Here is a 17,473-nt window from a genome sequence, read left to right on the forward strand (position 1 = left end):
TGTGGTGATGTCCCGGAGAGCAAACTGAGCCTCGGCCTGGGCGAACCAAGTGGCAGCCTGCCGTTCCCAAAACTCCGGTAATTTGAGAGAAACGGCATTCGTCGCCATCTCGGATAAAGTCTTTGGAAACGTCCAAAAGAGAAACGGGGTCAGCAATGTAGGAGTCGCTGGAAATAAACAGACTGCGAGACTTTCATAGCAGCAAAGCAAAACGCGTGTTAGCTTTATTAACTCTCCGCATGGACTGAGGGACTCGACCTCGTCGCAGGGCTATGACGTCATCACACAATCGATGACTCTTAAAGGGACCCTGCCCCGATAACCCAACCAAGTTCCGTACATAACGTGGAGCGATAATAGCATTGGCTATACATAGTGAATTGTGTTACTGTCCCTATGTGGTCTCCGCCACAAAGGTTGTGGCGGAGGCCCATGCCTAATTATCTCAAGAAGGTTATGGTGGAGCTTTTGCGATTTTGACCCAGCAATGGTGAAAGATCAGTGATACATGTTCAAGTCAGGATGGTGTGTGACTTATAGGGGAAATTGTAGTTGATGGTGCTCCCACGACTTTGGTGCTCTTGCCTTTCTTGGTGGTAGAGGAGCTGGAAAGTGCTGGCAAAGTGACTTTTTTAGAGTTGTTGCAGTGCATCCTCTTGATAGTACATACTGCAGCCATAGTGTGCTAGTGGTGGAGGAAAGGAAATTGAGACCAATGGCAAGAGCACCAATCAAGTGGACTTTCTCTGTTCTTGATGATGTCAAGCTGGTGCAGTTGAAGGTGAGAAAGAGGTTGTTGGACCTTTTCTTGTTGGAGATGTTCATTGCCTAGCACTATGCGGTGCAGATGTTATCTGCCACTTGTCAGCCCAAGCCTGGATGTTCTCCAACTCCTGCTGTAGGCTGGCATGGACTACTTCATTATTTTCCACTTCGGAAGAGTCTTCATCCTTGTGTCTTTTTTTAGAAGTAATATTTTTGAGTTTGTAATTTTGCTTTTGAGTTCAGATGCATTGGGGGTAGATTTGAACTTTTATCACTGGGCAGAAAATTCAACATCACAGATCAGCCACCTGTTCTACACCCTGACCAATTATCAGGCGTAGGCATAACGGGCGGCGATCGGGAGATGCTGAGTTTACCACCTGGTGGTGAAAGATAAAACCTACCCCATGATGTTAAATTATAATCAAACTACTATAACTATTGGCCAAAAGAGTATATATTTTATTTTATTGCAATGGAATTTGACAAAGGAGCTTAAACATTTATAGAAGATTGTTGTAATGTTCATTGTTATAATCTGAAATTATCTAGGAGCTAGTTGCACAATAATTAATTTTCTGAGTTCCACCATTTACAAACGTGAACACAACTATCAATGAATTTTAGTTTCTTGAAATGAATACAGCATAAAAACTGTTGATTCAGAAGTCCAGTTGTAATTGATTAACTGTGGCCAAAATTCAAACAATGATTCATTAACCAGAACGTGGCCATTGTACCTTATTGCCTGAGTTTTCTGTTCTCCATTTGCTGTCATTCCCTTTGTGATATATAGTAGTAGCTTGCAAACTATTCCAAGATCTCATTCATGTGGCAAAATCTCATAAATCCAAAACTGAGTTCGATACGACACCACCAAAATAGCTCATTGAGATTACTTAAGACAACAGTGAATGTCAATAAAACTGCCGCAGCACAAGGTGCATTTTGCCAAGTTAACTTTTTAACTACAATACGTGACCAGGCACTTGATGAAGTGCTCTCGTTCCAATCATACTCAGTTGACTATAACATAATTTCCTTGGGTCCCTTGGCTCCCAAGGCCCTGCTGTTTGCTGTGAAGCTTATACCCCCTCCCCGCAGCAGCCTGGCAGTGAGGGAGACCTGACTTGAGGGGCTCTATGCTGGTAATAATACTGACATTTCTAAGAAAATGTCAAATAGAATAATGGGGAATCTATTATTTTCTTTATGGAACTGGTAATAACAGGTACTCGCCCAGAATTTCCATCCTCTGTAAGTAGAGGACCAATGGGGAACTGGTAAATTTGATTAAAAATTTAAACTAGTGGGATTAGTCCATCGGACTTCCAAGTTATGCTAAAGAAGCCAGAATATTCCCCCATTTCTGATTAAGTGATTAGTTACATTTTAAGTTTTGCTTTTTAGGTACTCAATTTCATAATCTATTATCAAATTATTTAATATAAATTGTGAATAATGTAACGTCACGTAAATACTTTCAATGTGTAAAAGTAGGTCATAAACTTGTGTGCATGTTAATATTTAATAAATGGATCTATTCAATGTGATGTGAGTCATACTTCCATGTGATTTTGCTGTTGTAAAATGTGGCTTTAATGGTTATTCTATATGATCATACAGGATACTTTTAGGTTCCAAGAGAAATCCTACAGGACTAAATGGAATAAATTAACATCCTATTGGAATACCGGATTTGAACTCTTATAAATAAATTAAACTATTACATTTCCCAATGACTCACATTTCAAACATGAATGATTATGCCAACCTGACTTATATTTTGCAGTGGACTTTGCCGTAGAACAAGCTCATCATGGTCTCTTCTTCAATCAGGGACAGTGCTGTTTGGCTGGATCCAGAATATTTGTGGAGGAACCTGTCTACAAAGAATTTGTCTGCAAGAGCACTATACTAGCACAGAAGCGTGTTATTGGAAATCCTCTACATGTAGCAGTCACCCACGGGCCGCAGGTATCAGAGGAAAGGGGGGGGGAACTTTAACCTAAAAAAGGGTGGGTTTGGAGCGTAGGGTAGTTAAATTATAAAAAATCGTATTCCTGACCAAACTCCGCCTCCAACCTGCCCACTTTCGGTTTTAACGGAGGCGGGACGGGTAGCAAGATGGGGGCGGACAGCCAACCCGCTCCCAGGAGGTGGGATGTCAATTTAAATATTACAATGAGGCTGGAAGCCTCTTTTTTAATCTCCATTTTGGTTTTTAACGCTATCTGGGTGGGTTTTACGCAATTTGTAAAACCCGGCAGTTACAGCAAGGTGGGAACTGCTGCATCCAGGAGGTAAGTGCCTTTACACCTACCTCCTGGATCCAGGGCCCCGGCCTAACTCACCCCCCACCATCGGAGATCCCATCGCGAGGCTTCCGATCACCCCTCCCACTGATGATGCTGAGGACGGCCACGATCTTCTCCCCCACCCACCCCCCACCAATCCTCCGGTGGCCACCTATGGTCTTTCCTTCACCCACCCCCGATCATCCGGCCCTGATCCTCTCTTTCCCCCCCTGATCTTCTGCCCAACCCCCCGAACCACTTAACAGTCTGGCCTGACCCCCAATCTTCTGACCGACCCCCCGATGCTCTTAACGGCCCGGCCCCCACGCTAACCATCCCTCCCTCCTCTGTGCGGCCTAGTGCCACAGGCCTACCCACCCGCAGCCAGCCAGCCTCTCCATCTGGCTGGCTGCGATCGGGAAACCATGGCCTTGCATGCAGATCAGGCCCTGCCCTTAAAGTCACCAACCTGCCTTCCTCCTTAAAATCTAGCCCTGTCACAGAATGTGCTGTAGATTCATAGAAGAGTTAAGATGATGCTATAAACCATGAGAGAAAAGCTCTTAAGTGAACATCATCTGAACAGTGATATTCTGTTAAGCTCAAACTCATTCCATCCCAACTTTATGCAATATCATCGTTGAATATTTGTACTTAAAAACTAATTACATTGCTGTAGTCTGGCACAGTTATGGAGTCTGTCTTTATCTACACTGATGGTTTTCTGAAGATAATGAAAACTATTAGATCACAAGAATATAAGAAAGCATAGAATTCGTGAAGGTCATTCAGCTCATCAAGCCTTCTTTCACAGATCATGTACAATCTACTCTATAGAAAAGTTCTGCATAAATACTCCCTGTACCCCAAAGGTAATCATACAAAACTCCAGAATATTCATTTCCATTATTCAGCCCTGACCTGCTGCCTTCGAGACTATAGGGACAATTTTCTAAAATTGCACTCCTAGCAGAAAACCCCATTTACTGGAAGCACATACGATGAACTGGGGCTCCCCTTGAATTTCCATCCATAGTGCATGGAAAATTGTGGGGAATGTGTGCTCAAAATCACCCTGAGTTAACTATCTGGGCTGATGACTGCAAGTGATAAGGATCCTGACAGAGTGGACCAATTTCTGCTGGCAGTGACAAAAGCTGAAGATTCTGGCATTGGTTCCTTCTCACTCTGCAGCATGTTTCTTGCTTCTGGCTACTGCAGAGATAAGAAAAATGAAAAAGGTAAAGAGTTTCCTGCTGTCTGTCTTTTCCTTTCTGTTCAGCTCATGTAATTGTTTCCTCAGACTATTAGCCTCAAAAAAGAGAAACCATTTCACATCTTTGACCATTAGCATTTAGTCAGTAAAACCCTCTGTGGCCGCAGGTCCTCGCACGTCTCCATCCTCTACACCATTAGCTGAGTGAGTTCACAGAGTTTGCTTTGCCACCTCCCGCTGCTGTTATCCTCCTGTAGCTGGTCATTCTCAGGAATTGTGCACAATCTTTCCTTGCCTGACAAATGAATACAGGAAACTCTCGATTTACCGGCACCTAAATAACCAGAAATCTCTGTTAACCGGCAAAATTCAGGAGTAGGTTCAGGTAAGTTTTACTTCACATTAGTGGCCGTTCCTGGATCTGTGGCTGTGTAAACAGGGTTCCTGCACTTGTTGCTAAGCAACAGGGACATTGGTCTGTGGCCGGGGTTCATGTACCTGTTGCTAAGCAACAGGGAAGCCTGGTGTGATAAATCCATGTAGTGGAACAAGAACTCGAAGAGGCGATATCTTAGAATTAACACCAGTACTTTATTAACAACTGTGTAGCAAAGCAAACAGGCCTGCATCCTGCATCCTGGCATTTCACCTTTGCTGACCTTGACAGGAAGCAACCCCCTGACCTTAGCTAGCAGCAGCACTAGCTACAGCACCACCTGATGGATAACCTTAATCATAACATCCCAGATTACTATATTCCTTCCCCCTTAAGATTTCAGTATGAATTTCTTAACAACCATCATTCCTAAGGGTCACATAAGAAGTTTCCATTCTTGACTAATCTAACAGGTCAGTACCAATCTCTCTGGTGGCTTGCAAGACCTTTGTGAATGTCTAACAGTAAAGTCCCTGCTTGTTTGTGGTGAAGCCACCAGCTGCTCCTGAGCAGTGCTCAGAGTATCTGACTCTGCCACGATGGTTTCCTCTTGACAAATAGGTTCCTGTGGAATTGTCTCTGTCCCTGGTGGTGGCACTACAGATGCACTTGGATAACTGGGGGCAACCCTGTCCTCAGCCATTGCATCTGGAACCTCAATTTCAATTTCCCCTTGTCTGGTAATTATCTGATCTACATGTCTGCGTACTACCCTACCATCTCCCAACATGACCTTGTATGATACTGGACCTGTCATTGAGTCTATGAAGCCAGGAATCCACTTTGGTCCAGAACTGAAATTCCTGGTAAGGACCGCATCTTCTTCTCCAAAACTTCGGCTCCTTGTTCTTTTGTCATGGTTCTCTTTTTGTTTGTTTTGTCTGTTTTCCATTTTCCTTTTTAGGTCTGGGTGAACAAGGTCAAGAGTGGAGCGTAGTCTACGACCTAATAACATCTTAGCAGGAGAGAGTCCTGTGGCGGATTGAGGTGTTATTCTGTAGCTGAACAGAACCCGTGACACTTTGGCTGCTAAACTCCCTTCTGCACTTTTTTTCATCATCTCTTTAAATGTTTGTACGGCTCTCTCCGCAAGTCCATTTGAGGATGGATGATTTGGAGCCGAGGTCACCTGCACTATGTCATTTTTTCTCATGAACTCTTTTGTCTCTGTACTCACAAAACAAGTGGCATTGTCACTTACCATGATCTCCGGTAGCCCTTGATTATTGAAGCTCTGACACAGGCAGTCTATAGTAGTAGTGGAGGAAGCAGAATTAACAGGATAAACATCCATCCATTTGGAATGTGCATCAATGATTATGAGGAACATCTTCCCCATGAATGGACCCGCATAATCTAAGTGCAATCTTCTCCATGGTTTATCCGGCCACTCCCAGGGGTGGAGAGGAGCCACTGCTGGTGCCTTCCTGTGTGCCTGACAAGTGCTGCATGTCTTGACTAGATTTTCTATCTCCTCATCTGGCCACCACAAGTAACTCCTAGCCAAGGCTTTCATACGCGAGACCCCAGGATGACACTGATGTAGTTGCCCTAGGATAGACTGTCGTGCTGGCTGTGGAATAATCACTCGTGCTCCCCACAACACGCAACCATCCTGCACACTCAGCTCTGTTTTCCTGACAATGTAGGGTGTGAAGTCAGTCCCTTCCGGATGTTGTGGCCATCCGCTCACCACATATTCTCGAACTCTAATCAGTACTGGATCTTTACCTGTCCATGTTCTTACTTGCTCTGCAGTCACAAGTGCCATGTCAGTGTCCTCCAACATCAAAACTCTGTCTTCTGGAGCTGCACGGGTATGTGTGCCTGGCAGTGGAAGACGGCTCAAGGCATTTGCGTTCCCATGGTACTTGCCCGCCTTGTAGACGACGACATACTCATATGCCCTCAACGTCACGGCCCACCTCTGGATCTGGGGTGACACCATCTGTGGAACTGCTTTCATTTCATTGAAAAGGGAGATAAGAGGTTTATGATCGGTGCATATGGTGAACTTCCTGCCATATATGTACTTGTGGAACACCTGTAACCCAAACATTACTGCTAACCACTCTTTGTCTAACTGGGAATAGTTTTTTTCCACTGGTGTTAGAGTTCGGGACATAAACCCTATTGGTCTTTCAGTTCCATCTTCCATGCGGTGTGAAAGAACTGCCCCCACCCTGTAAGGTGAAGCATCACAAGAGAGAATGATGTCTTTCTCTTCATTGTAGTGAACCAGCACATCCGACTACAGCATCAGTTTCTTGGACTGTTCAAATGAAACCCCCTGCTCCTCTCCCCACTGCCACTGTGTCTCCTTGCGCAGTAGTTTGTGAAGCGGTGCTAGCACTGTTGAGAAGTTTGGTAAAAACCTGTTATAATAGTTCAGCAGTCCCAGGTAAGCTTTTAACTCAGCCACATTGGTAGGAGCAGGGGCGTCCTGCAGTGCTTGTACCTTCTCCTTGAGTGGATGGAGCCTGGTGGTGTCCACTCTGTGTCCCAGGAACACTGCCTCATTCCCCAGGAAAGTGCACTTACTCCTCTTGAGCTGAAACCCTGCCCTCTCCAATCTCTGTAGTACCTCTCTCAGAGTGCTCAGATGCTCCTGGTCAGTTCTTCCCGTCACCAGAATATCATCCAGATAGATGGAAACATGCGGAATCCCTTGCAGTACATCTTCGATTGTCCTCTGGAAGATAGCTGGATTAGATGAGACACCAAACGGTAAGCGGTTATATGTAAACAAGCCCTTGTGTGTATTTATGGTGACATACTTCTTTGATTCGTCATCCAGTGTAATCTGTAAGTATGCATGACTCATATCCAACTTTGTGAATTTCTTCCCTCCAGCCAGGTTTGCAAAGAGATCCTCTGTTTTGGGAATCGGATACTGCTCTAATTTGGACACCCGATTGACCGTCAATTTATAATCTCAACAGAGTCTTACCGAATTATCCGGTTTTAGAACAGGTACTATGGGAGCTGCCCATTCCGAACATTTTACTGGCTCCAGTATGTTCTCTCTCAATAGACAGTCAAGCTCAACCTCTACCTTTGGCTTCATGGCATAAGGCACAGGTCGTTGTTTAAAAAACCTTGGCGGTGCCTCCTTGTCTACATAAATCTTAGCTGGGGGGCCACTAAATGTGCCAAGTTCCTCCTTGAACACATTTTCATGTTCACTCAACACTTCTTGCAAAGTCAACTGTTTGCCCTCATCTATTTGATTTACTGCTCCCCAGTCTAATTTAAGTTCTTTTATCCAGCCCCGACCTAACAGGTTTGGTCTGGTACCCGATACTATAACTACAGGTAACTGTTCCACTGTGTCCCTGTGCTGCACAGTCACATTAGGTGCACCTAATGTTGCTACTCATTCACCTGTATATGTTTTAAGATGCAGAGAGCAAGACTTTAACTCTGGAACTTTTGCACGGTTCCACAATTTTGATTACTCTGCCTTGTTCATTATGGTTACACCACACCCTGTATCGACTTCAAAGTTCACCTTAGAGTCATTTACTGTCAGTTGCAATGTGATAGGAGCCACTTTTGGAATGTTCTCTAACATGCTATACATTATGAATATGTCCCCTTCTTCCTCAGCTTCCCCGCTGATGTGGTGTGCTCCATGTTTTTTCACTTCTCTTCCTTGGTTTTGCTTTCCTTCCCCTTTTGGTTTGGATTCCTCCACAGGTGATTTTGCCCTGCATGCTCATTTTATGTGTCCTTGTTTCCCACACTTGTGGCACTTTTCCTCCAGAAACCGGCATTCACTCGCCAGGTGATCGCCCTTTCATCTATAACATGCCTTCACATGCTCACGTTGTGGTTTCTGATGCATGTTCAACTTGTGCACAACAACCTGACCTGCAACTTGCGTAGCATTAGCCCTGTCTAAACCCTGTATTTCTTTTACATCTCGGTTCGCTGTCTCTATGGCTTGAGCAAGTTCCAATGCTTTTACATAAGTAAGCCCAGTCTCGGATAATAATCTACACTGCATTCGGTCATCCATTATTCCGCAAACTAGCCTATCTCTCAGCATTTCCTTCAGGTTGTTCCCATAATTGCAATCTTGTGCTAATTTACGCAACACCACTACATAGTCCATTACACTCTCTTCCTCTTTTCTGTTCCTTGAATTAAACTTGAACCGCTGTACAATCTCACTAGGCTTAGGGTTGAAATGTGCTTTTAGCAAAGCCACTAATTCAACAAATGATTTGTCTCCAGGCCTTTCAGAACTGAGCAGATTCTTCATTAAACTGTAGGTTTGGCTTCCCACTGAACTAAGCAGAATGGCTCTCCTTTTTCCGGCATCATTTAGTTCATTTGCTTCGAAGAAATAACCCAACACTTCACAGTATTCCTCCGAGGTTTGTGCTTGAATATCAAAAGCGGAGACCGTTCCTACTGTGGCAGCCATGCTTCCGTCCAATTTGCAGCGAACTTTAGCTTGTGAGCTTGCTTTTTAAAAAGAAAACCCGTCAGACTTCTCTTCTTGATTCAGTGTCCTTTTTACCTCATCGACAAATGTGATAAATCCATGTAGTGGAACAAGAACTCGAAGAGGCGATATCTTAGAATTAACACGAGTACTTTATTAACAACTGTGTAGCAAAGAAAACAGGCCTGCATCCTGCATCCTGGCATTCCACCTTTGCTGACCTTGACAGGAAGCAACCCCCCTGACCTTAGCTAGCAGCAGCACTAGCTACAGCACCACCTGGTGGCCAACCTTAATCATAACATCCCAGATTACTATACCTGGATTTGTTGCTGTGTACGGAGCTCTCGTACCTTTTACTATACCTCTCTGTAATCTGGACTTTTTGATAAACCGGCCCCACGCCGGTCCCGTCGGTGCCGGATAAAAAATAATTTCTTGTATTTGAGAATTGTTGGCACATTCCTAATAGAATTTCCACAGTAATAGTGAGGCTTCAATGGGTAAATATAGATCTACTGTCTGAAATGTACAAAATATATGTTAATGGTAACTTGCAGCCTTCACTCTTAGATTTGGTGACCTTGTGAGGTCATTAAACCTTGTATTGCATTGGAGAGGGGTCCCGTAGGTTAGGGACTTGCCACTCACTACCTGTGCCACTTCCTTCCACATGGTCCTGGCTGCTGTATTGGAAAGTCCCTTTCCATCTACTCCCACAATTGCATTGTCCTCCCGATGTTTATTTTTAATCAAAATCATATTTGCATCAATCTCTGTTAAGTTTCAGGCTGTCTTCCTCTGGTTCCTTTTATAACGCATGTATTGAAATTGCTGCATTCTGGTACTGCTTTAACAGCAGGCCAACATTAAGTGCAGCACTTCAACATTTACCAGGGCATCCTCCGGCGCTTCCTCCCATCAACCCTCCCACCCCACCCGCTCCCCTAAAATATCAGGACCTCGGTTGTAAGCAGGTAATTGTCAGTAGGACATGCACCTTTGTTTCTAGGGTTGCCAACCCTTCAGGATTATCCGGAAATAAAAACAAAAATGCTGGAAATACTCAGCCGGTCAGGCAGCATCTGCGGAGAAAGGAACAGAGTTAACGTTTCAGGTCGATGACCTATCATCAGAACTGGAAAAGTTACTGCCCTATTGTTTTTACACTTCTCAGAAATTTGCCAACATATTTGCTCTTCTATATCCCTCTGACTGTTTAGAAACATAGAAAAATAAGAGCAGGAGTAGGCCATTCGGCCCTTCGAGCTGATCCTCTAGCTCAATACCATATTCCTGCTCTCTCCCCATACCCCTTGATGCCTTTTGTTTCTAGAAATCTATCTATCGCCTTCTTAAATATATTCACTGACTTGGCCACCGCAGCCTTCTGGGGTAGAGAATTCCACAGGTTCACCAGCCTCTGAGTGAAGAAATTTCTCCTCATCTCAGTCCTAAATGTCCTACCCCGTATCCTGAGACTGTGACTCCTCGTTCTAGACTTCCCAGCCAGGGGAAACATCCTCCCTGCATCCAGTCTGTCTAACCCTGTCAGAATTTTATACATTTCAATGAGATCCCCTCTCATTCTTCTAAACTCTAGTGAATACAGGCCTAGTCAACCCAATCTCTCCTCATACGATAGTCCTGCCATCCCTGGAATCAGTCTGGTGAACCTTTGCTGCACTCCCTCTATGGCAAGTATATCCTTTCTTAGGTAAGGAGACCAAAACTGCACACAGTACTCCAGGTGTGGTCTCACCAAGGCTCTGTATAACTGTAGTAAGACATCCTTGCTCCTGTACTCAAATCCTCTTATATGAAGGCCAACATACCATTTGCTTTCCTAACTGCTTGCTGCACCTGCATGTTTGCATTCAGTGACTGGTGTACCAGGTCCCTTTGTACATCAACATTTCCCAATCTATCACCATTTAAGTAATACTCTGCCTTTCTGTTTTTCCTACCGAATTGGATAACTTCACATATTTATCCACGTTATACTGCATCTGCCATGTATTTGCCCACTCACTCAACTTGCCTAAATCGCCTTGAAGCCTCTTTACATCCTCCTCACAACTCACAATCCCACTTAGTTTCATGTCATCAGCAAACTTGGAAATATTACATTTGGTTCCCTCATCTAAATCATCGATATATATTGTGAATAGCTGGGGCCCAAGTACTGATCCCTGCGGTACCTCACTAGTCATCGCCTGCCACCCCAAAAAAGATCCATTTATTCCTACTCTCTGTTTCCTGTCTGTTAACCAATTTTCAATCCATGCCAGTATATTACCCCCAATCCCATGTGCTTTAATTTTGCACACCAACCTCTTATGTGGGACTTTATCAAAGGCCTTCTGAAAATGCAAATACACCACATCCACTGGTTCTCCCTTATCTATTCTACCAGTTACATCCTCAAAAAACTCCAGTAGGTTTGTCAAACACGATTTCCCTTTCATAAATCCATGTTGACTTTGTTTAATCCTGTTGATATTTTCTAAGTGTCCTGTTATCACATCCTTTATAATAGACTCTAGCATTTTCCCTACTACTGATGTTAGGCTAACCGGTCTGTAGTTCCCTGTTTTCTCTCTCCCTCCTTTTTTAAATAGTGGGATTACATTTGCCACCCTCCAATCTGCAGGAACTGTTCCATAATCTATAGAATTTTGGAAGATGACAACCAATGCATCCACTATTTCCATGGCTACCTCTTTTAGTACTCTGGGATGCAGATTATCTGGCCCTGGGGATTTATCGGCTTTCAATCCCATTAATTTCTCCAGCACTACTTTTTTACTAATAATAATTTCCTTTAATTCCTCCTTCCCTCTAGACCCTTGGTTCGCTAGCATTTCTGGGAAGTTATTTGTGTCCTCTTCCATGAAGACAGAACCAAAGTATTTGTTTAATTGCTCAGCCATTTCCTTGTTCCCCATTATAAATTCTCCCATTTCTAACTGGAAGGGACCTTCATTAATCTTCACTAATCTTTTTCTTTTTACATACTTGTAGAAACTTTTACAGTCCATTTTTATATTCCTTGCAAGTTTACCCTCAACTCTATTTTTCCCCTCTTAATCAATGTCTTGGTCCATTTTTGCTGAACTCTAAACTGCTCCCAATCCCCAGGCTTGCTACTTTTTCTGGCAACTTTATATGACTCCTCTTTGGATCTATATACTCTCCTCTGTGGGTCTATATTACACTCTCAACATTGTGATTGCCCCTTTTTTGTTCTTCAATTCAACCCATATGGCCTCATTTGATGATTCTTCTAACATATCATTCCTCCTCACAGCTGTAATTATTTCCTTAACCAATATTTTTTTAAATTTTTTATTCATTGATGGGATGTGGGTGTCGCTGGCTAGGCCTGCATTTAGTGCCCATCCCTAATTGCCCTTGAGAAGATGGTGGTGAGCCGCCTTCTTGAACCGCTGCAGTCCATATGGTGTAGGTACACCCACAATGCTGTTAGGAAGGGAGTTCCAGGATTTTGGCCCAGCGACAGTGAAGGAACGGCGATACAGGTCCAAATCAGGATGGTGTGTGGCTTGGAGGGGAACTTGTAGGTGGTGATGTTCCCATGCGTCTGCTGCCCTTGTCCTTCTAAGTGGTAGAGGTCGCGGGTTTGGAAGGTGCTGTTGAAGGAGCTTTGGTGAGTTGCTGCAGTGCATCTTGTAGATGGTACACACTGCAGCCACAGTGCGCCGGTGGTGGAGGGAGTGAATGTTGAAGGTGGTGGATGGAGTGCCAATCAAGCGGGCTGCTTTATCCTGAATGGTGTCAAGCTTCTTGAGTGTTGTTGGAGCTGCACTCATCCAGGCAAGTGGAGAGTATTCCATCACACTCCTGACTTGTGCCTTGTAGATGGTGGAAAGGCTTTGGGGAGTCAGGAGGTGAGACACTCGCCGCAGAATTCCCAGCCTCTAGCCTGCTCTTGTAGCCACAGTATTTATATGGCTGGTCCAGTTCAGTTTCTGATCAATGGTAACCCCCAGGATGTTGATAGTGGGGGATTCAGCGATGGTAATGCCATTGAATGTCAAGGGGAGATGGTTAGATTCTCACTTGTTGGAGATGGTCATTGCCTGGCACTTGTGTGGTGCGAATGTTACTTGCCACTTGTCAGCCCAAGTCTGAATGTTGTCCAGGTCTTGCTGCATATGGACACGGACTGCGTCAGTATCTGACGAGTCTCGAATGGTGCTGAACAGTGTGCAATCATCAGCAAACATCCCCACTTCTGACCTTATGATGGAGGGAAGGTCATTGATGAAACAGCTGAAGATGGTTGGGCCTAGGACACTGCCCTGAGGAACTCCTGCAGTGATGTCATGTGATTGAGATGAATGACCTCCAACAACCACAGCCAACTTCCTTTGTGCTAGGTATGATTCCAACCAATGGAGAGTTTTCCCCTTGATTCCCATTGACTTCAGTTTTGCTAGGGCTCCTTGATGCCGCACTCGATCAAATGCTGCCTTGATGTCAAGGGCAGCCACTCTCACCTCACCTCTTGAGTTCAGCTCTTTTGTCCATGTTTGGACCAAGGCTGTAATGAGGTCAGGAGCTGAGTGGCCCTGGCGGAACCCAAACTGGGCGTCAGTTAGCAGGTTATTGCTGAGTAAGTGCCGCTTGATAGCACTGTCGACGACACCTTCCATCACTTTACTGATGATTGAGAGTAGACTGATGGTACGGTAATTGGCCGGGTCGGATTTGTCCTGCTTTTTGTAGACAGGACATACTTGGGCAATTTTCCACATTGCCGGATAGATGCCAGTGTTGTAGCTGTACTGGAACAGCTAGTTCTGGAGCACAAGCCTTCAGTCCTATTGCCGGAATGTTGTCAGGGCCCTTTGCCTTTGTAGTATCCAGTGTCTTCAGCCATTTCTTGACATCACGTGGAGTGAATTGAATGGGCTGAAGACTGGCATCTGTGATGCTGGGGACCTCAGGAGGAGGCCGAGATTAATCATCCACTCGGCACTTCTGGCTGAAGATAGTTGCAAATGCTTCAGCCTTGTCTTTTGCACTCACGTGCTGGGCTCCACCATCATTGAGGATGGGGATATTTTTGGAGCCTCCTCCTCCTGTTAACTGTTTAATTGTCCACCACCACTCACGACTGGATGTGGCAGGACTGCAGAGCTTTGATTTGATCCGATGGTTGCGACTCCCCCTCCCTTTTTATCCCCCTCTCTATCTCATCTGAAAACCCTGTAACCAGGACTGTTAAGCTGCCATGCCTGTCCTTCTTTAAGCCATGTTCCAGTAATAGCTATAATATCATATTTTCACGTGTCTATCTGTGCCTTCAGCTCATCTGCCTTGTTCATTAGACTCCTTGCATTGAAGTGTATATCATTAAGCACTGCCAACTCCTTCATAGTCTATTATCTAGCCTTTGCTTCCTCTGCCTTCCAAACTCACTTAACAAGTTACTGCCTTCCATTTCCAGCTTTGCTTTTCTCCCTACAAAATCTATGCTCAGATTCCCATCCCCCTGCCAAGCTCGTTTAAACTCTCCCCAGCAGCAATAGCAACGCCCCCCGCCCCCCCACCCCCCCACCCCATGGGATATTGGTCCCGGTTCTGTTGAGGTACTCCCGTCCAGCCTGTAAATGTCCCACCTCCCCCAGAACTGGTCCTAATGCCTCAGGAATCTGAATCCCTCCCTCCGGCACCATCTCTCCAGCCACACATTCAACTGCCCTATCCTCCTATTTCTGTACTCACTCACGTGTGGCACTGGGCGTAATCCGGAGATTACTGCCTTTGAGGTCCTGCTTACTAATCTTTTTCCTAGCTGTCTAAATTCTGCCTGCAAGACCACATCCCTCTTTCTACCTATGTCATTGGTACCGATATGGGCCACGACCTCTGATTGTTCATCCTCCCACCTCAGAATGTCCTGCAGCTGCTCAGTGACATCCTTGACCCTGGCACCAGGGAGGCAATGTATCCTCCTGGAGTCACGTCTGCGGCCGCAGAAATGCCTGTCTGTTCCCCATTATTGAAACCCGACAGTAATTTTAACACATGTCTGTGCAGGGAATCCACGTGCAGTTAAAATCGGGGCCTGTGCGTTGATTGGTGCTTGTTTAAGATTGGAACCTGGACATATTAGCAGCACAATGTAAAATCAGAGGAAATGGCTACAGACCTACGGCACATGTGATATGAGATTGCTTAATGCTGTTGTTAGCTGCAGAGTGCAAGTATATTTCAGGCTTTAGTACGGTCCTTCTGTTAACCACAACTCTATGATTAATCATTGCCACTTGTTAAAATAAGATCCAATTGCAATATAATTTAGTATCCCACTGAACTGTTAAATATAGGATAAATATTTTGTACCTATCCCGTTTAACTGAAATGCTTTAACCGGGCCCATTCTTTTATGTTAATCAATGTCACACATCACAGCATCAACTTAATGTGACAATGGAATGAGCTGATGACTGTGGGAGTGGTTATTATCAGTGTTTGAATATGATACTGTAACAGTAAAGTTCATTACATTAGCATTACAGTACTATCTCGCAACTAGAGATTGCAATAATTGTAATATATTGTCTTCCCAAGACACTGAATTATCATTTTCACTGAGACAACAATTGATGACGCATAGTCACAAGAAGCAATAATAACAGATTTAAAGGGATATTCTACTGAAAGGTACTATTACTATATTTGAGACATAACTCATTCACCCTTGAAATTGCATCATAGAATATTAACTCACCAATAATTAAACAAAAAAATTAAACTGCAGATGCTGGAAATCTGAAATAAATACACAAAATGCTGGAAACACTCAGCAGGTCAGGCAGCATCTGTGGGGAGGAAATTAGGGTTAGCATTTCATGTCAACCAGCTTTCATCTGATGTTATCAACCTGAAACATTATCCCAAAAAACAGGTGGGTTTGGGTCGGGTGGGATGTAAAAAGTTTTAAAATCTCAAACCCGAACCCGGCCTGCCTCAAACTCGCCCATTTCCGGTTTTAATGAAGGTGGGACGGAGGAGCGGGCAACCAACTCGCTGCTAGGAGATGGGTCGCTCATTTAAATATTTTATTGAGGCTGCGTGCCTCAGATTCTATCTCTGTTTTAAATTTAAGTCTGGCTGGCCGGCCAGGTTTCCCAGGCCTCAGGAAACCCAGTAACTAAATGGAGGCGAGGACTCCTCCCCGCGATCGGACCCCACCCATAATCACTGACCCCCCGCAATCACCCCCTGACCCAAAAAGCCTCTCTGTATCCACCCCCTCGCGATCTCTAGACCTCCAAACAGTAAGGCGGAGGTTGGGGATGGCATTAAAAGGGAAATTAAAGAAGCATGCAATAAGGGCACAGCAGTCATCATGGGTGACTTTAATCTACATATAGATTGGGCCAACCAAATTAGTAACAATACTGTGGAGGAGGAATTCCTGGAGTGTTTGCGGGATGGTTTCCTGGACCAATATGTCGAGGAACCAACCAGAGATCAGGCCATCTTAGACTGGGTATTATGTAACGAGAAAGGATTAATTAGCAATCTTGTTGTACGAGGCCCCTTGGGTCGGAGCGATCATAATATGATCGAATTCTTCATTAAGATGGAGAATGAAATAGTTGACTCAGAGACTAGGGTCCTCAATTTAAATAAAGGAAACTACGATGGTCTGAGGAGCGAGTTGGGTAGGATTGATTGGGGAATGGCGCTCAAAGGGTTGACAGTGGATAGGCAATGGCAAACATTCAAAGACCGAATGGATGAGCTACAGAATTTGTTCATCCCAGTTTGGCATAAAAATAAAACAAAAAAGGTGACTCAACCGTGGCTAACAAGGGAAATTAGGGATAGCATAAGATCCAAGGAGAGGGCATATAAATTGGCCAGAAAAAGCAATAATCCCGAGGATTGGGAGCAGTTTAGGATTCAACAAAGGAGGACAAAGGGATTAATTAAGAAAGGGAAAATAGAATATGAGAGTAAGCTTTCAGGGAACATAAAAACTGACTGTAAAAGCTTTTATAGATATGTGAAGAGAAAAAGGTTGGTGAAGTCAAGCATAGGTCCCTTGCAGTCAGAATCAGGGGAATTTATAATGGAGAACAAAGAAATGGAAGACCAACTAAATACATATTTTGGTTCTGTCTTCACAAAGGAGGACACAAATAACCTCCCAGAGATGCTGGGGAACATAGGGTCTGATGAAAGGGTGGAACTGAAAGAAATCAGTATTTGTAGGGAAATGGTGTTAGGAAAATTGATGGGACTGAAGGCCGATAAATCCCTAG

The 17,473-nt window shown here is 44.4% G+C and overlaps 1 protein-coding gene across 1 annotated transcript in view; it reads left to right on the forward strand.

Annotated features, from left to right (window-relative positions):
* Positions 1 to 17,473, forward strand: part of LOC147124388 (aldehyde dehydrogenase 1A1-like) — a 173,633-nt gene that overhangs the window by 108,639 nt on the left and 47,521 nt on the right. The window contains exon 9 of the mRNA XM_085986329.1: positions 2,558 to 2,742. Within this exon, the coding sequence (XP_085842455.1) occupies positions 2,558 to 2,742 (185 nt within the window). The remainder of the gene's footprint in view (positions 1 to 2,557; positions 2,743 to 17,473) is intronic.

This window comes from Somniosus microcephalus, chromosome 1, assembly GCF_052327205.1.
Source record: "Somniosus microcephalus isolate GS21.2 chromosome 1, FLI_Smic_1.0, whole genome shotgun sequence".
In the NCBI taxonomy this organism is placed as follows: Eukaryota; Metazoa; Chordata; class Chondrichthyes; order Squaliformes; family Somniosidae; genus Somniosus; species Somniosus microcephalus.